At 63.1% G+C, this 17,126-nt stretch overlaps 1 protein-coding gene across 1 annotated transcript in view; it reads right to left on the reverse strand.

Moving 5' to 3' along the window:
* Positions 1–15,716, reverse strand: part of LOC141983504 (plectin-like) — a 129,166-nt gene extending 113,450 nt beyond the window's left edge. The window contains exons 1-3 of the mRNA XM_074946703.1: positions 15,521–15,716; positions 7,863–7,903; positions 6,657–6,782 (exon numbers count right to left, since the gene is read on the reverse strand). Coding sequence (XP_074802804.1) covers positions 6,657–6,782; positions 7,863–7,903; positions 15,521–15,680 — 327 coding nt within the window. The 5' untranslated portion in view covers positions 15,681–15,716. The remainder of the gene's footprint in view (positions 1–6,656; positions 6,783–7,862; positions 7,904–15,520) is intronic.
* Positions 15,717–17,126: the final 1,410 nt, after the last annotated feature.

The following is a 17,126-nucleotide window of genomic DNA, read 5'->3' on the forward strand; positions in this document are numbered from 1 at the left end:
GTTCCAGAGCATCGCCCGGGGACTCTGTGACACTCACATACTGCACTCACCACTGCACCCAGCACCTCACATTGCACCCCACCCTCTGCACCCCCACCCCATCTCACATTGCACACACCTCACCCTGTTACTGTCCCCTCACCCACACACTGCACCCCTCAATTACACACACACTACACTCCCTGCACACACACTGAACCCCTCACCTGCACACACACTGCACCCCATCACACACCCCCACACACACTGCACACACCCACAAACTGCACCCCTCATTTACACACACACTGAAGCCCCCCTCCCATCACATCTCAGGGAGAGGCAGCTCCCACATCACACGCATGGGCGCGAACGCACACACACATCTATTCTCCTTCATTACAACTGTGGGGGCAAGATCTGCCCCCTAGCCAGGTCACTCTGCCTGGAGCGCTCCCCGTCTCCTCCCCCGCCACCACGATGGTAATAGGCAGTGTGACACTGTGCATCCTGGGGGAACACCCTGCGCCCCCATGTTCATCCTTATAATAGGATTGCATGGTATCCAATGCAAAGTTTGTCATGTTGGGTGGCTTCGGAAGGCTCATGATGCACTGAGCAGTGTTGTTACAGTGATGTGATAGGTTATAATTTCATGTATATAGTTATGAGGCTGAAAATGTGTCTTCATGGCTTAAAACAAGCCCAGGAAAAACTGTCCAGGAGCAGAGGAGCAGTTCACAGCTCATCAGGGCATGTATGGGACAAACCCAGCCCAACCCCATAGGAACAAAGGACGCTGGCCTAGGCAGCAACAAAGGATCTGTTGGACTCTCCAGTGAGTCACCCCCCTTCCCTTGGTCAGTTTGGGACGGCGATGAGGTAATGCTCCCCTGACTCTGAAGGGGGAGGGAGACAAAAATCAAAGGGAGAGACGTTTGCCATGCTCTTCCTCCTCCACCTACAGCCACCACCACCAGGTGACTGAAGCGCTGATCAAAGGGGAGAGCCTGGCTGAAGAGCAACCAGCCAGCCTGTGGTGGGAAGCATCGGAGTTTGTAAGGGCACTGAAAGTGTTATGATCAGCTTAGAATGCGTTTTGCTTTTATTTCAATTGACCAAATTTGACTTGTTGTGCTTTGACTTATAATCACTTAAAATCTATCTTTATAATTAATAAATTTGTTTGTTTGTTCTACCTGAAGCAGGGCGTTTGGTTTGAAGCGTGTCAGAGACTCCCCTTGGGACAACAAGCCTGGTGCATATCAATTGCTTTGTTAAATTGACGAACTCATAGAAGCTTGCAGCATCCAACGGGCACAACTGGACACTGCAAGATGGAGGGTCCTAGAGTTGTGTCTGGGAGCGGAGATACTGGCTCGTGTCGTTTGGTTGCACAATCCAAGCTGCGGCTGGCCAAAAGTGCTCATGCATGCTGGGAGCAGCTGACATGCCGGAGGCTGTGCGTGAACAGCTCGGGCATGGAGGTTCTCACAGCAGAGCAGGGTAAGGCTGGTTCTCAGAGTGGAGGATTGGAGTGACCTAGCAGGTCACCGGTCCAGACAACACCAGGGGAACATCACAGGCAGCAGGTGGGGCAAGGGGAGACCCACAAAGCCCACCACCAGGGGGCCCTGTCCCACAGCCAGAGATGGGGTTGCAGATATTGGCAAGGGGCCCACGAGCAGGATCCTTGCTGCCTTCTGGCCCTCCCTGCCCTTCTGGCCCCAGCCTCAACACCTGCCCCAGTTCCCAGCCTGGCTCTCTGGCTCTGGGCACACCCCAGCCCCCCAAGCCCAGTGCTTCAGGGCACAAACACTTAGTGCCCCCAGCTCAGCAAGCGGGGAACCCCCACCCCAAGCGACCCCAGAGACAGCTGCTCCATGCATGCCCATGCTCCAGAAAATGCCCTGCTGACCCCAGACCCAACTCCCCTGCACTGTCACGGAGTCCCTGGGCGATGCTCTGGAACTGCTCCCCATGAAGCCAGGCAGGACTCTGGGGCAGTCTCCTTTCTGTGAGCAGCCTGTCTGCAGGACACACAGCTCACACAGCTTCCACCTCCCTGGGTCTGACCTTGGAGCATTCAGCATCCTCTGCCCCTCCATGCGCTTCCCACAGCGAGTCCGCCCAGGAGGGCTCCTGGGGAAGCCAGAGGGTCCTGCCCCCCAACTCCGCAGTCAGACGGGACTCTCAGCCAGCCAGTAAAACAGAAGGTTTATTAGACGACAGGAACATTAGTCCAAAACAGAGCTTGTAGGTACAAGAAACAGGACCCCTAAGTCAGGTCCATCTTGGGGCCAGGGACAGCAGACCCCAGGGGTCTGGGCCTCCCTCTCTTTCCCCAGCCAGCTCCCCCACTGAAACTCTCCAGCCCCTCCTCTCCTTTGTCTCTCTCCCGGGCCAGGAGGCCACCTGATCTCTTTGTTCTCCAACACCTTCAGATGGCACCTTTGCAGAGGTGGGGCCCAGGCCATCAGTTGCCAGGAGACAGGGTGTCAGCCATTCTCTGTGCAGACACCATCATGCTGGCCCTCTAGGGCTCTGCAACAATCACACCCCCTTATCCCCCCACCTAGATACTTAAGAAAAGCATAGGGGAAACTGAGGCACCCACACAGTATTCAGAAAAAGCATGTAAGAACATTCCCACTTTGCACACAGAGTGAGACCTTAAGGGGGCTGACTCACTGACGGGGTCCTCCCAGGGGCTGTTCCAGAGCCAGATGTGAGCACCGGATCTGTGAAACCATGACACCTGCACACACCTCCACTGCAACACCCTCACACGGCCTCACAATCACCCTCCCCTGCACAAATGGCTGCAGGGAGCCTCTCTCTGCGCAGCTGAGGTGGGAGTTCAAATTGTGCAAATGTGAAAATCTGCCCACCTCACAGCAAGGGTCTGGCTTCACAGGGGTGCTGGGCACTGCCACAGCCATCAACAGCTGCAATGCCCCCGCTGGATTCCCAGCCCTACTCGGAGCTGGCTGCGAGAGCCGCCCACGAGGAGCCTGCCAGAGCACAGACCAGGCTCGGAGACAGAGAGCTGCCTGCCAGGAGCAGAGACGGCATAACCGCAGCTCCGCGGCTCAGGGAACAAGGCATTGTTATGGCAGAGGCTGGGGCAGCTCCCAGAGACCAGTGCCCCGGTGCTGCACAAGCCCAGGACAAAGACATGGACCCTGCCCGCAGGAGCCTCCAACCTCAGCCTGAGCTAGGAACCAGCGTGTGGCTCGGGCTGCTGGGGCGCCCAGAGAATGGCGAGGAAGACAACGAGCCCTTGGAGAGAGGCCATTGCCAGACAGACTCCCCACCCCACTCCACCAAGACCCTGCCAGCAGGTCCGTGTCCGAAAGGCCACGGTGCAGGCCAGGCAGCCAGTCACATCTGCACCGAGCCCCTTGGCAAGGCCCACTGCCCTCGAGCTGCGTCTGGGTGGCTCCATCTCATGCCTAGCGCTGGGCTGACTGAGGCAGGAAGGAAGTCGCAGCGCGGGCACAACCCACAGGGCAGTGAGCAACCAGCACCTCTGGAGAGGGACCCACTGAGCACCAACTCCACCCACAGCCATGGCCTGAGCAGGACACCATCCCAATGCCCAGCTGGGCAATGAGGCCTGAAGGGCAGGGGGGCTGGGCAGGGCTGAGAGCAGAGGGACCAGCCGTCCCGAGAGCTCTGAGAAAACAGCCTCTCCCTAATGTGCAGCAGGCCCCGGCATGTACCCAAAGGGCAGGGGATCACATGGCCTGGCCCGGCCCAAGGGGGAAGCGCAATGCTGGTGGTGGCGGGAGAGACCGAGGCTGACCCAGCCGCCAGAGACCCTGGCCAGGAAGCTCCCACTGCCTAGCGATGCCGTTGTGACTCTGGCCCAAGCCCAGGAACCCTGAGGCGCGAGCACAAGGGGCAGGTTGGCATGGCCCCCGCTCGGATTGCTGTGTGCAGGCGGGGAGGACCAGAGATGGGGACTGCAGACAGCGGGCGCAGGAGAGGGGATCCCAGAGAACCCCCCGGCAGGGAGGTGGATGTGGAGGGACTCGTGGTTGGTGACACTTCAGGAAGTGCGGGGACAGGCTGTGCCAGGCCAGGAAGCCCTGCAGGAGCTCTCGGGCCTCGTCTGCACGAGGAAGTGGCGCTGCTCTGACTAAGTGGTACATGCAGCATTAGGCCCCAGGATAGCAGAGAGACAAGGCGGGTGCTGGGCACCTCACCCAGAGCACTAAGTGCCCCAGAGCGGCCATGTGGGTGCCCCAGACAATCCCTGCACTCGCCTGACTGCACGCTCGACAATGAGAAAAGACAAAAACCACAGGCGAGCATCCACAGGCGAGCACTTTGCCACAGCTGATCTCTCAGCCCCCATCCTGAAAGGACACCAGCACACCACGCTGGCTTTATGGCTCATCACAGCAATCTGTAACCTGCCAACCACCATGTGTCTTACGGCTACAGGGGGTTAACAGGCCCCTGCACCCAGAACAGGCCCTGACAACGCACCGTCACTGCTTGGACTGCACTGTCTGTCCCCTCGTCTTTACCTGGGACACTAGCCGCCTCGCCCAGGTCTGAGAAGAGTTTGTCTCACACCCCAGAGTAAGAGGAAACGCCTCTGTGACGAAGCGGGACTGTTCTTAATGTTTCCTCTGAATAGTGTGGGGGTGCCTCAGTTTCCCCTAGGCAGTTCTTAAGTATCTAGGTGGTGGGGTAAGGGTGTATGATCATTGCAGAGCCCTAAAGGGCAGGTGTGTGCAGGGGTCTGGACACAGAGAATGGCCAACACCCTGTTTCCTGGCAGCTGATGGCCTGGCCCTTCCCCCTGCAAGGTGAGAGCTAGAGGGTTGGAGAACAAAGTAATCAGGTGACCTCCTGGCCCGGGAAAGGGACAAAGCCCAGAGGAGGAGGGGCTGGAGGGAGTTTCAGTTTGGGGCTGGCTGGGACATGAAGTGAAGGGCAGACGGGGTTGTCTGGCTCACTGCCCCCCAAAATGGACCTGACTGAGGGGTCCTGTTCTCTGCACCTACAAGCTCTGTGTTAGACCATGTTCCTGTCGTCTAATAAACCTTCTGTTTTACTGGCTGGCTGAGAGTCACGTCTGACTGCGAAGTTGGGGGGCAGGACCCTCTGGCTTCCCCAGGACCCTGCCTGGGCGGACTGGCTGTGGGAAGCGCATGGAGGGGCAGAGGAGGCTGAATGCTCCGAGGTCAGACCCAGGAAGGTGGAAGCCGGGTGAGCTGTGTGTCCTGCAGACAGGCTGCTCTCAGAGAGGAGACTGCCCCAGAGTCCTGCCTGGCTTCATGGGGAGCAGTCCCAGAGCGTCGCCTGGGGACTCCGTGACAGCCTCCCTCCAACCCCGCCTCTGGAAGGAGCTGTGTCACAGCGGCACAGCCATGCGACACTGGTGTTACCCTGGGGAGCTCTCCCTGTCGGCAAGGGAAGAAGCCGTACTGAAACAAGATGCCATTAGACCCATGTGCCTGCACTCACAGCAGGGCTTGCTCCGCTAGGACTGTACCGCTGACCAGGTCTCCCAGTGCAAACTCTGCGCAAGCCAGGCCTTTTGCTGCTCCAGGCCCTGCGTCACGGGGCAGTCACCCCAGGGCGGAGACGCTCCCCAGACAGGAGGCCGCAGCAAAGGGCTCTGCAGCACCCTCCCACGGGGAGGGGACCAGCCAAACAGGAGCCCGAGGGACACTGGGGAGAAGCTAGAGCAGAGGCACGTTACAGAGACGCAGTCAGAGCAGCCCCACCCGGCACCTGTGCACCACCCAGCGCCCTGCTGCCCACGGGCTCCCCAGCAAGCCCTGCCTGCGGCACGGGTCCCAGCTGCCGAGCCAGCAGTGAGCGGGGCTGGGACCGGCCATTCCCTCGCCCCTCGGCAGGAACAAGGGCACCCGGAGACAGACCCAGTCACAATGCACAGCCTGGGCCTCCGCCGGCGAAATGGGGCAGAACCGGAGATGGGGGCACTCTCCCCGCGAGCAGCCCCCGCCCAGCTGCCCGAGGCGCCCGGAGCCCTTGTGCCAATGAAGCTATTACCACTGGAACCAAGCGCTGCCCCCGGCCCGGAGAGCAGGGAGCATGGGGCATCTCCCGTCTCCAGCCCCAGCCATGAGAGACATGGGGGGCAGGCCCGGGGCTTTCAAATACCTGCACCCGTTCCTGGCTGCCAAGTCCATCCCACAACCCTGCCTCCCCATGCGCCCTCCTCGGGCTGCAGGGTCTAGGCCGCCCATTGCCACAGGCTGCACCAATCCCCACAGACCCACCGTTCCCCGGCCCACACCACAGCTCCGGCATTCACCCCTCCCACAAAGGGGGAATCGCGCCAGCTGGGGAACCCGGCACGGGGGGAGCGGCCTGGCTCTATGCGGGGCCTGGCATGGTATGAGAGAGGGGTCCTGGCTGCATGGAGAGCCCCGTGCGGGGGACGGGCCCTGGCCACCCACACTCTCGAGGGGACCACTGGCTGCGAGGGGAGAGGGCATGGGGGGCTTGGACCCTCCGTGCCTTGGAGCATCTGCAGCCCGGGAGGGTTGGAGCAGGAGGTGGGGACCTGGGAAATGCGCGCCACTACCCAAGGGGCGTGGGACCCTGCCCTGGGTGTCAGGGTGCCCTCTCCAGCCCCATCATGGGGGTCCCAGCCCCCACGCTCCACAGCATCCCACTGGGGCTCCTACCTGTCGCTGGGCTGCCAGGCGTGTGCTGGCCCTCCTGGGCTCCTTGTGCAGCGGCCCCCGTGCTCTCTGGGGCTGCTCCCGCCGGCTGGGAGCAGGGTTCTGCTTCGCACCCTTCTTCCTTCTCTTCTGCAGGCGACAGACCGGAAAGAAGGCAAAGGGGCCTCGTCAGTCCCAGCCAGGATGCCCCGGGCTCCCCAGCCAGCCCCAGCCCACCCTGCTGCCATGACCCCGGGGCCGGCAGGCTCCCACAGCACACGGCACCAGCGTGTTCTCTGCAGCGCCCCCTGCTGGAACAGGCCGGGAGCTCTCCCCCAGCCAGTGACGTGCCCCGCTCCTCACAGCGCCCCCTGCTGGGGCTGAAGTTACTGGGAGCTCCGCCCCATCCCACAGCCAGTGCTCTGCCCCACTCCCCAAAGCGCCCCCTGCTGGAACAGGCCAGGGCTGGGGTAGCCAGGAGCTCGCCCCCATCCCCCAGCCGGTGCCATGCCCGGCTCCCCACAGCACCCCCTGCTGGGAGAGGCCGGGCTGGGGAAGCCAGGAGCTCGCCCCCATCCCCCAGCCGGTGCTGTGCCCGGCTCCCCACAGCGCCCCCTGCTGGGAGAGGCCGGGCTGGGGAAGCCGGGAGCGCCCCCAGTTGGTGCGCCCTGCTGGGAGCGGGCGGCCGTGTGCCGTGGCTGCGAGGGAGGCTGTGCCCAGCCACTCACTCTCTCCCAGCGAAGGGCTTTGTGCTGGGCCAGCCGCTGGCGCGGTGCTGAAGTGACTTCCCTCATTAGCAGCCCAGACAATAGGCGCCTTTCACCGCCCAGCTCTGCCCCGCTGGCCTGTGAGTGGGCCCCTCGAGAGCCGGGACAAAGGTCCCAGCGCACGTGGCCCTGCCCCGGGATGGCGCAGACCTGCTCGTGGCAGGGCACCGGCTCTGGGAGGATCGGCAGGCAGGCCTGAGACGCGGTGCTTTGCAGACAGTCGAAGGGGGGCTCCCCACAGCTGCTGTCCAGGGGGCCGGGGACACAGCAGCTGAGCTGAGCTGGGGACAAGGGATGGCACAGGGAGCGAGGGGGGACCGAGCGAGTGCGGCAGTGACCGTGTGGCCAGATGGGGGGGGAGAGGCGGGGACGGCGCGTCCGGGACACGGGTCGGTACGTTATCGATCGATGCGGGAGAATGGCTCCCCAGGACCCAGGGGCCGGGGGGGGACGCGACTCTTACCTCCGAGCTGGCCTGAGATCTCCCACCTCCCGACTGCTTGCCTGGAAAAGAGGCAAACACAGTCTCAAGGGACGGACAGATGGACACATGGGGGACAGACCCACGTTAGAGTGCCTGAGATGGTACCACAGTGTCCTACATGGCTCACTGCCCCACACCACACCCTGCACTGCCCCACACACCACAGCACCCCCTATACTGCACCGCCCTACGCAGCACACTGCCCCACACCACACCACACTGCCCCACACACCACAGCACCCCCTATACTGCACCGCCCTACGCAGCACACTGCCCCACACCACACCACACCCTGCACTGCCCCACACACCACACCGCTCCCCATCAGACTCCCCAGGAGCCAACACTCCCCTTCCTCGCGCTGACTGTCCGCGCCGGACTCTGGGTCCCCTGTTTGACAGGCAGGGTCTCCCCAGCGCCGGATCCAGACACTCCCTCCCCGGGCGCTGCATGCCTCTGCGAGGGCTTTGTTTGCAGCAGCTTCCCACTGCGAGCGCCGGTCTGACGGTGTTTGTGCCAGTGCATGCCCACGCGAGTACGCAAGCCAGCATGTGCCCATGTGAGTGTCTGTGTGCACCAGCGCATGTCTGTGTGTGCGCCAGTGTGCCCACCTGACGCTTTCTGTGTGCCAGAATGTGCCCACATGAGCATTTGTGCTTGCCCACGCGAGTGCGTCTCGCCCTGTGGACACAGGCACTGAGTGGCGCCGGCCGTGGCATCTCTTACCCCTGCCCCAGTGAGCAGGTTCTGCTCTCAGGGACACGGGGTGGATCCGGACTCACCCCCCCGCAGCAACTCTGGATTCACTCTGCACCCTGGGCTTGGAGCGCGGCCCCATCTCCCGTACTGGTCCGGGCTCTGACTGGCCTGATGCCGCGTCTGGCTGCCCTGGGCTGCTGCGTTGCTCCGGGCTTGGAGCCGCAGGGCGTGCTGGGAGCTCCTGGAAGGAAGCCGGGGCCCCCTGTGCACACAGATAAACGGCCACAGACACTAACGCCTGGGAGCAGACACCCTGGCAGAGCGAGCCACCCCCCGCCCCCGCCCAGCCTAGCTGCTCCCATGCTGAGAGGGGGCAGCAGTTCCAGAGCCGCCCCCCCAGCGCCCCCAGCCAGGGAGGAGCGCCAGCCTGTCAGGGCTGTGGGCAGCAGCGGGGGCAGGCAGGGAGCTGAGCGGGGAAGGCTGCTGCAGCGTCTGCTTGAGCAAACAGGGAACCATGCCTGCGCTAACCGGGCGCACTGCCATCCAGGCTTTCCTCGCCCCACACCCAGCACCATACACACCCGTCCCGCAGCAAGCGCGTGCCGGAGGAAGGAGGTCTGCTTGGAGCCGCTGCTTTCCCCAGCTGGGGTCAGTGAACAGCCAGGCAGCTCTGGGTAAGTCAGCCACAGCCCTGAGCGTCCTCCCAGCGCCCCGCCCGCTACCCGGCAGCTCTGGCCTGCAGCAGTGCCCGTGTCACGGGACGTCCGCTCCGCACATCACAGCAAGGGCTCTGCAGTGGGAAGCTGGGCTGGTCTGGGGTGCCAGTTCCCAGGTGTGATCTCAGCTGGGCATGTCGCACCCCACAACCATGTGCTGTGCAAAAGGCTGGCTCAGTGCATGGCTCGGGGCCATCCGGGAGGAGCGCTCCTGGGAGCTGGCGCTGGCCCAGTACCCAGGCACGGTGCTGGAGCTGGCTTTGTTGAAAGCTGCCATTCTGGCTGGTGGATGACAGAACACAAGCACCTGCCCTTCAGGTGGGCGGGGGTGTGTGCAAAGGGGGTTGCGTCTGCCCCAGAGCCCAGGGCTGTAAGGACACTAAGGCAGGGATGAGACAGATGGGGGATGGGATGGGGCAGACTTGTCCCTCTTACTTGGGGGTGGGGCGTTCTGATCGCCCCAGGCGCTGTGCTAAGGGGTCATAAACTTGGCACCGAGAGAGCCCAGGCCAGGTCCCCAGGTTCTGGTTGCAGCTGGAGAGGGTGGGGCAGGGCCCTGGGGCCAGGCTAGAAAAGCAAAGGTAACCCAGAACAGCTTCTCGTCTTTCCCCCTCCCCCCCAACAAGGGAAACCGTTGCACCACTGCCAGGCTTCCTGCCACTCCCCAGGTAATATTTTATGCAAATGAGTGAACTGACTACTCCAGCCCTGCTTCAAAGCAGGGCAGAAAAACGTCCCGTCTTGACTCTAAAATTACCAGTGCTGGCAAATCCAGCCCGGCCCTTGGGACACTGTTCCCATGGTTGGTTACCCACCCGGTTAGATGTAAGCCCCTTTCCTGTCTGCATTGGTCTAGCTTCTGCTTCTAGCCATTGGATCCGGTTACACCTTCCTCTGCTAGCCTGAAGAGCCCATTAGCAAATCTCTGTTCCTGGTGCAGGTACTTACAGACTCGGATCCGAACGCCCCTTGACCGGCTCCTTGTTAAGCTAAAGAGACGGAGCTCCCAGAGTGTCTCACTGTATGGCAGGTTTTCTAACCCTGTAATCACCCGCGTGGCTCTTCTCTGAACCCTCCCCAATTTATCAACATCCTTCCTGAGTCATAGACACCAGAACTGGACCCAGGATCCCAGCACACTCACACCAGGGCCACATACAGCGGTACCATAACCTCTCTGCTCCTCCTCGAGATTCCCCTGTCCCCTTAGTCCTTTTGGCCACAGCATCACACCGGGAGCTCATGTTCCACTGATTATTCACCACAACCCCCAAACCTTTGTCGGAGTCCCTGCTTCCCAGGATAGAGCCCTCTGGCTGTAAGCATGGCCTGCAGGCTCTGGTCCTAGATGGCTACGTTTACAGTTAGCCCTATTCAAACACATCCTGTTTGCTTGCGCCCAGCTTACCAAGCCACCCAGAGCGAGATCAGTGACTCGTCCTCCCCACCGCCCCCCCAACCTTTGTGTTAGCTGCAGACTTTATCAGTGCTGATTTTATGGTTGTCACGGAGTGTGGGGGAGTCCGGGCCGTGCACCCCTCTTCCTGGGATTCACTGTGACTCTCAGCCAGCCAGTAAAACGGAAGGTTTATAGGACAATAGGAACACAGTCTAACACAGAGCTTGTGGGTACAACCAGGACCCCTCACTCAAGTCCTTCTGGGGGGCAGGGAGCTTAGACCCCAGCCCTGGGGTTCCCTGCATTCCACCACCCAGCACCAAACTGAAACTAAATCCCCCCAGCAAGCTCCCTCCTGCAGCCTTTGTCCAGTTTCCCTGGCAGAGGTGTTACCTGGCCCCCTCCCCGTCCCGGCTCAGGTGACAGGCTCTCAGGTCTCCCATCCCCAGTGAAACTCCCCTGCCACATTCCCAGGTCAACATTCCCCCCCCCCCCCCCCGCTGCCTCACATCGGTTTCTTCAAGGTCGTTGATGAAGATGTTAAATAGGGTAGGGCTGTAGCAGATCGCGGACCCACTGGTGCGGCGCCTCCTGCTGGTTGCCTGGGAATTAGCTCTTTTCCAGCATACGGAGCTCCCTCTGCCGGCTGGTGTCTCGCCTGGCTCAGGCCCCCATGTCCCTCCCAGACCCCGGTGCCCCTTACCCTGGAGTTCTGCCCACCACAGTACCCCCACACTCTGGGTCTCCCCTCCCCAGGGGACCCCCAACCCTCTATGCCCACCTTGCCTCAGTGGCTACTGCCAGTCTTCATCTCGCCCCCGCTCACCGGGGCAAACTGCAGTCTGTGATGGCCACTTAGCACTGGCAAGGGGGTTGGACCAGCTGCCTCAGCCTAACCCTGGGCTGCCCCTTCCAACCCCAGTGCCCGCTTTGGCCTTCATCAAGCCCTCAGCCTGGGGAGTTGCCAGGCTGGAGCTCCCCAGCTCCTCTCGCCCTTCCCCAGCACTTCTCTGCCCCAGGTGCCCTGTGCTCCCCAGCAGCCAGGTCCTTCCCCCTCCAGGGTTGGAGAGAGACGCCTACAGCTCCTGGCTCGCAGCCCCTCTATGGGGCCAGCTGTGGCCTGGCTGGGCCGGCCACACCTGTGGTCAGCTAGGCCCTCCGCTGCTTTCACTCCCCTTCCCGGCCGCAGCCCTCTCCAGGGCTGCTTTTAAACCTGTTCTGCGGGAGTGGGGCAGCCAAGAACCCATCCCAGCGGTTCCCCACTGGAACAGGCGGTCCCGAGCGGGGATTCCCCACCGCCCCATAATAGCAGGCGGTGCTGCCCTCAAACCTCCCTTCCCCTGTGTCCCTGGTGTCCCACCCGCCTCCCCAGCCCTTGTCGCACTCTCTTCCTACGCCGTCTCTGAGGCCAGCTGGGAGCTTTGGGTCGGGTCTGCGTGCGCCTCTGGTGCCCGGCGTGGCAAGGCCCGATCCAGATGGGGTGCTGGGCACTGCCACAGCACTAACATTAACAAGTGGCTGCCATGGCAGCTACTGGTATTTTCAGGCCTGGGGGAGCAGGGGCTGACAAGGACTGGGGGGATGGGCCAAGGACGGGCTGGGGGTGGCAAGGGCCTGGTTCAGGGTGACAGGGCTGGGCTGGTGGGTGTGTGAGGGCTGGGCTGGGCTGGGGGTGATAACGGCCGAGCGGGGGTCAGGGTGACAGGGCCGGGTCAAGAGTGACAAGTATTGGGGTGACAGGGCTGGGGGGTGACAAGGGCAGGGCTGGGGTCAGGGTGATGAGGGCTGGGGGTGATAACGGCCGAGCGGGGGTCAGGGTGACAGGGCCGGGTCAAGAGTGACAAGTATTGGGGTGACAGGGCTGGGGGGTGACAAGGGCAGGGCTGGGGTCAGGGTGATGAGGGCTGGGGGTGACGAGGGCCGGGCTGGGCTGGGCTCGGGGTGATGAGGGCCAGGCTGGAGTCAGGGGACAGGGCCGGGTTGGAGATGACGAGGATTGGGGTGACAGGGCTGGGCTGGGGGTGACGAGGGCTGGGCCGGGCTGAGCTGGGAGGTGACGGGGGCTGGGGGTGACAGGGCTGGGCTGGGCTGGGTCAGGGTGACAGGGCTGGGTTGGGAGTGAGGAGAACCGGGCCGGGCTGGGGGTGAAAAGGGCTGGGCCAGGCTGGAGTTGGTGATGAGGGCTAAGGGGTGACGAGGGCCGGGTCGGGGTGACAAGGGCCGGGCCAGGCTGGGGATGACTAATGAGGGCCAGGCTGGAGTCAGAGTGACAGGGCCAGGTTGGGGGGTGACGAGGGTTGGGGTGACAGAGCTGGGCTTCGAGTCACTAGGGCTGTGGGTGATGAGGGCTGGGTCAGGGGTGATGAGGGCTGAACTGGGCTGGGGGTGACTGACGAGGGCCGGGCCAGAGTCAGGGTGACAGGGCTGGGTGGGGGTGATGAGGGCCAGGCCGGAGTCAGGGTGACAGGGCCGGGTGGGGGTGACGAGGGCCGGGCTGTGGGGTGAAGAGAGCTAGGCTGGAGTCAGGGTGACAGGGCTGGGTCAGGGGTGACGAGGGCCGAGCTGAGTTGGAGGTGACTGACGAGGGCTGGGCTGGAGTCAGGGTGACAGGGCTGGGTGGAGGTGACGAGGGCCGGGCCAGAGTCAGGGTAACAGGGCTGGGTCGGGGGTGACGAGGGCCGGGCTGGGGGTGACAAGGGCCAGCCAGAGTCAGGGTGACAGGGCTGGGTCGGGGGTGACGAGGGCTGGGCTGGAGTCAGGGTGACAGGGCCGGGCTCATAGAATCATAGAATCATAGAATATCAGGGTTGGAAGGGACCCCAGAAGGTCATCTAGTCCAACCCCCTGCTCGAAGCAGGACCAATTCCCAGTTAAATCATCCCAGCCAGGGCTTTGTCAAGCCTGACCTTAAAAACCTCTAAGGAAGGAGATTCTACCACCTCCCTAGGTAACGCATTCCAGTGTTTCACCACCCTCCTAGTGAAAAAGTTTTTCCTAATATCCAATCTAAACCTCCCCCACTGCAACTTGAGACCATTACTCCTTGTTCTGTCATCAGCTACCACTGAGAACAGTCTAGAGCCATCCTCTTTGGAACCCCCTTTCAGGTAGTTGAAAGCAGCTATCAAATCCCCCCTCATTCTTCTCTTCTGCAGACTAAACAATCCCAGCTCCCTCAGCCTCTCTTCATAAGTCATGTGCTCTAGACCCCTAATCATTTTTGTTGCCCTTCGCTGGACTCTCTCCAATTTATCCACATCCTTCTTGTAGTGTGGGGCCCAAAACTGGACACAGTACTCCAGATGAGGCCTCACCAGTGTCGAATAGAGGGGAACGATCACGTCCCTCGATCTGCTCGCTATGCCCCTACTTATACATCCCAAAATGCCATTGGCCTTCTTGGCAACAAGGGCACACTGTTGACTCATATCCAGCTTCTCGTCCACTGTCACCCCTAGGTCCTTTTCCGCAGAACTGCTGCCTAGCCATTCGGTCCCTAGTCTGTAGCCGTGCATGGGATTCTTCCGTCCTAAGTGCAGGACCCTGCACTTATCCTTATTGAACCACATCAGGTTTCTTTTGGCCCAATCCTCCAATTTGTCTAGGTCCTTCTGTATCCTATCCCTCCCCTCCAGTGTATCTACCACTCCTCCCAGGGCTGGGGGTGACGAGGGCCGGGCTGGGGGTGACAAGGGCCAGCCAGAGTCAGGGTGACAGGGCTGGGTCGGGGGTGATGAGGACCGGGCCGGAGTCAGGGTGACAGGGCCGGGTGGGGGTGACGAGGGCCGGGCTGTGGGGTGAAGAGAGCTAGGCTGGAGTCAGGGTGACAGGGCTGGGTCAGGGGTGACGAGGGCCGAGCTGAGTTGGAGGTGACTGACGAGGGCTGGGCTGGAGTCAGGGTGACAGGGCTGGGTGGAGGTGACGAGGGCCGGGCCAGAGTCAGGGTGACAGGGCTGGGTGGGGGTGACGAGGGCCGGGCCAGAGTCAGGGTAACAGGGCTGGGTCGGGGGTGACGAGGGCCGGGCTGGGGGTGACAATGGCCAGCCAGAGTCAGGGTGACAGGGCTGGGTCGGGGGTGACGAGGGCTGGGCTGGAGTCAGGGTGACAGGGCCGGGCTGGGGGTGACGAGGGCCGGGCTGGGGGTGACAAGGGCCAGCCAGAGTCAGGGTGACAGGGCTGGGTCGGGGGTGATGAGGACCGGGCCGGAGTCAGGGTGACAGGGCTGGGTCAGGGGTGACGAGAGCTGGGCTGGAGTCAGGGTGACAGGGCCGGGCTGGGGGTGACGAGGGCCGGGCTGGGGGTGACAAGGGCCAGAGTCAGGATGATGGGGCCAGGCTGTGGGTGACAAGGGCCAGGCCAGAGTCAGGGTGACAGGGCTGGGTCGGGGGTGACAGGGCTGGGCTGGAGTCAGGGTGACAGGGCCGGGCTGGGGGTGACAAGGGCCAGGCCAGAGTCAGGGTGACGAGGGCTGGGCCGGGTAGGGCTGGGCTGGGCTGGGGGTGACTGACGAGGGCCGGCCTGTGGGGAGGCGGCTGGGTCCAGCGACAACCATGGTCTGGGTAATGTGCACCCAGCCTCATGCCAGTGGGCCCCTCTGAGGGCCTGATCCTGGCACCGTGGGGCTCAGAGTAAAACTCCCCTTGCCGCACGTCCGGGTGGGGGCAGGCCCGCAGTGTCGCTAGAGACAGTCTGTAATGGGGAGAGGGGGTCCTTGGGTCAGGCCCCCCATGGCCTGTGCTAGCAACACGGGGACACACTGAGCCCTGGCCCAGAGCAGGACAGACGCCGGCCGGGTGCAGGACGGGGGGCCCCAGCGCACCTACCTGCCAGCGGCTGGGCCCCAGGGCGCGCAGGCTGCCGGCCCCACAGGGAGCACACCAGGAACAGGACCCAGATGCAGACGGAGCCCAGCCCCAGCGCCGCGACCCAGGCCACGCGCAGCCACGCGGGGTCCCTCGGCACCCACGGGCCCAGGGGGGACATGCTAAGGCACTGCCTGGCCGGCTGCGTGGCGCTGTGTGTGTGCAGAGCCCAGCCCCGTTAACCCTGCCATCCCCGCCCGCTGCAGAGGGCCAGATGTGCTCCAGATGTGCTCCAGCCCCTCCCCGTGACTCACAGTGGTGCGAGGCACAGCTCCAAGCCCCCGCCCCCCCAGGCCCCAGCGCAGAGCTGGTAACCCTTGGTGGGGAGGGGCCCAGCTGGCGGGCCGTGGGGGTGCCGGCCAGCAGGGTATGTGGTTAAAGACAGCTGTTGGCTCAGCCTCCCCCACCCCCGGGCCTCACACCCCTCTCCGTCCCTGCTTCCTTCATTCGCCCCCCACGGCTCCAGCCCTCCCCACTCACCTTTCCCAGCCTGGCAGAGCTCCCCGTGCCCCCAAGATAGCCCTGCCCCCACCTCCTTATTCCCCAGGCAGGGGGCGCTGTGGGGAGTGGGGCAGAAAGGCTGGCTGAAGGGCAGCTCCCAGCTACTCCAGCCTCTCCCAGCAGGTGGCTCTATAGGAAGCGGGGCAGAGCACTGACTGTGGGCGGAGCTCTGGGCTACTCCAGCCCCACCTCTCCCAGCAGGGGGCGCTGTGGGGGGGGGCAGGAGGGCTGACCATGGGGGATCTCCGGGCTGCTCCAGCCCCACCTCTCCCAGCAGGGGGCACTGTGGGGGGGGCAGGAGGGCTGACCATGCGGGAGCTCCCGGCTACTCCAGCCCCACCTCTCCCAGAAGGGGGAGCTGTGGGGTGAGGGGAAGGAGGGCTGACCATGGGGGAGCTCCCGGCTACTCCAGCCCCACCTCTCCCAGCGGGGGGCGCTGTGGGGGGGGCAGGAGGGCTGACCATGGGGGAGCTCCCAGCTATTCCTGCTCCTCACCAGAGCATCGCCTTCCTGGGGACCATGCTCCATTCCTTACTGAATGCCCTTCCCTGCTGAGTGTCGCCCATGGGCCCCCGAGCCATAGTTCCCCCATGGCCAGACCCCACAGCCAATAGGGCTGCTCTTCCTACCCACCTGCTCTCTGGCTGGGGGCAAATGGGTGCCACCGTGGCTAGGCACTGTCCTGCAGCCTTCTGTCCCGGAGGGCTGCGGGGGGCCCAGTGCAGTGGGGACGGAGCTGCTGGCAGGGTAGAGGCCCCGGGGATCTGGCACCCAGGCCCCACAGCTCCCTAGAAGGATGAGCCCCACCCAGTGTGAATAGAGGCGGTGCCAGCCCCTGCCTGGAGCCAGCAGCTTTCCCCATGGGTACCCTGGGCATGTCAATGCCGCGAGGGCTACAGTGGCACAGCCGCAGCACCCTGGTGTAGACAGGTACTGCCGTGAGGGAATCCCCTTGCTGCGTCCATGGGGGGGAGAACCAAGCCAGAGGGCTCAGGGTGCGCCATTGTTCACAGCCCAGAGTGATATTTTCTTGTTGCCTCGACGATGGCCTGCTCTGTTCACCCCC

The sequence above is a fragment of the Natator depressus genome, chromosome 2 (assembly GCF_965152275.1).
Source record: "Natator depressus isolate rNatDep1 chromosome 2, rNatDep2.hap1, whole genome shotgun sequence".
Lineage (NCBI taxonomy): Eukaryota > Metazoa > Chordata > Testudines > Cheloniidae > Natator > Natator depressus.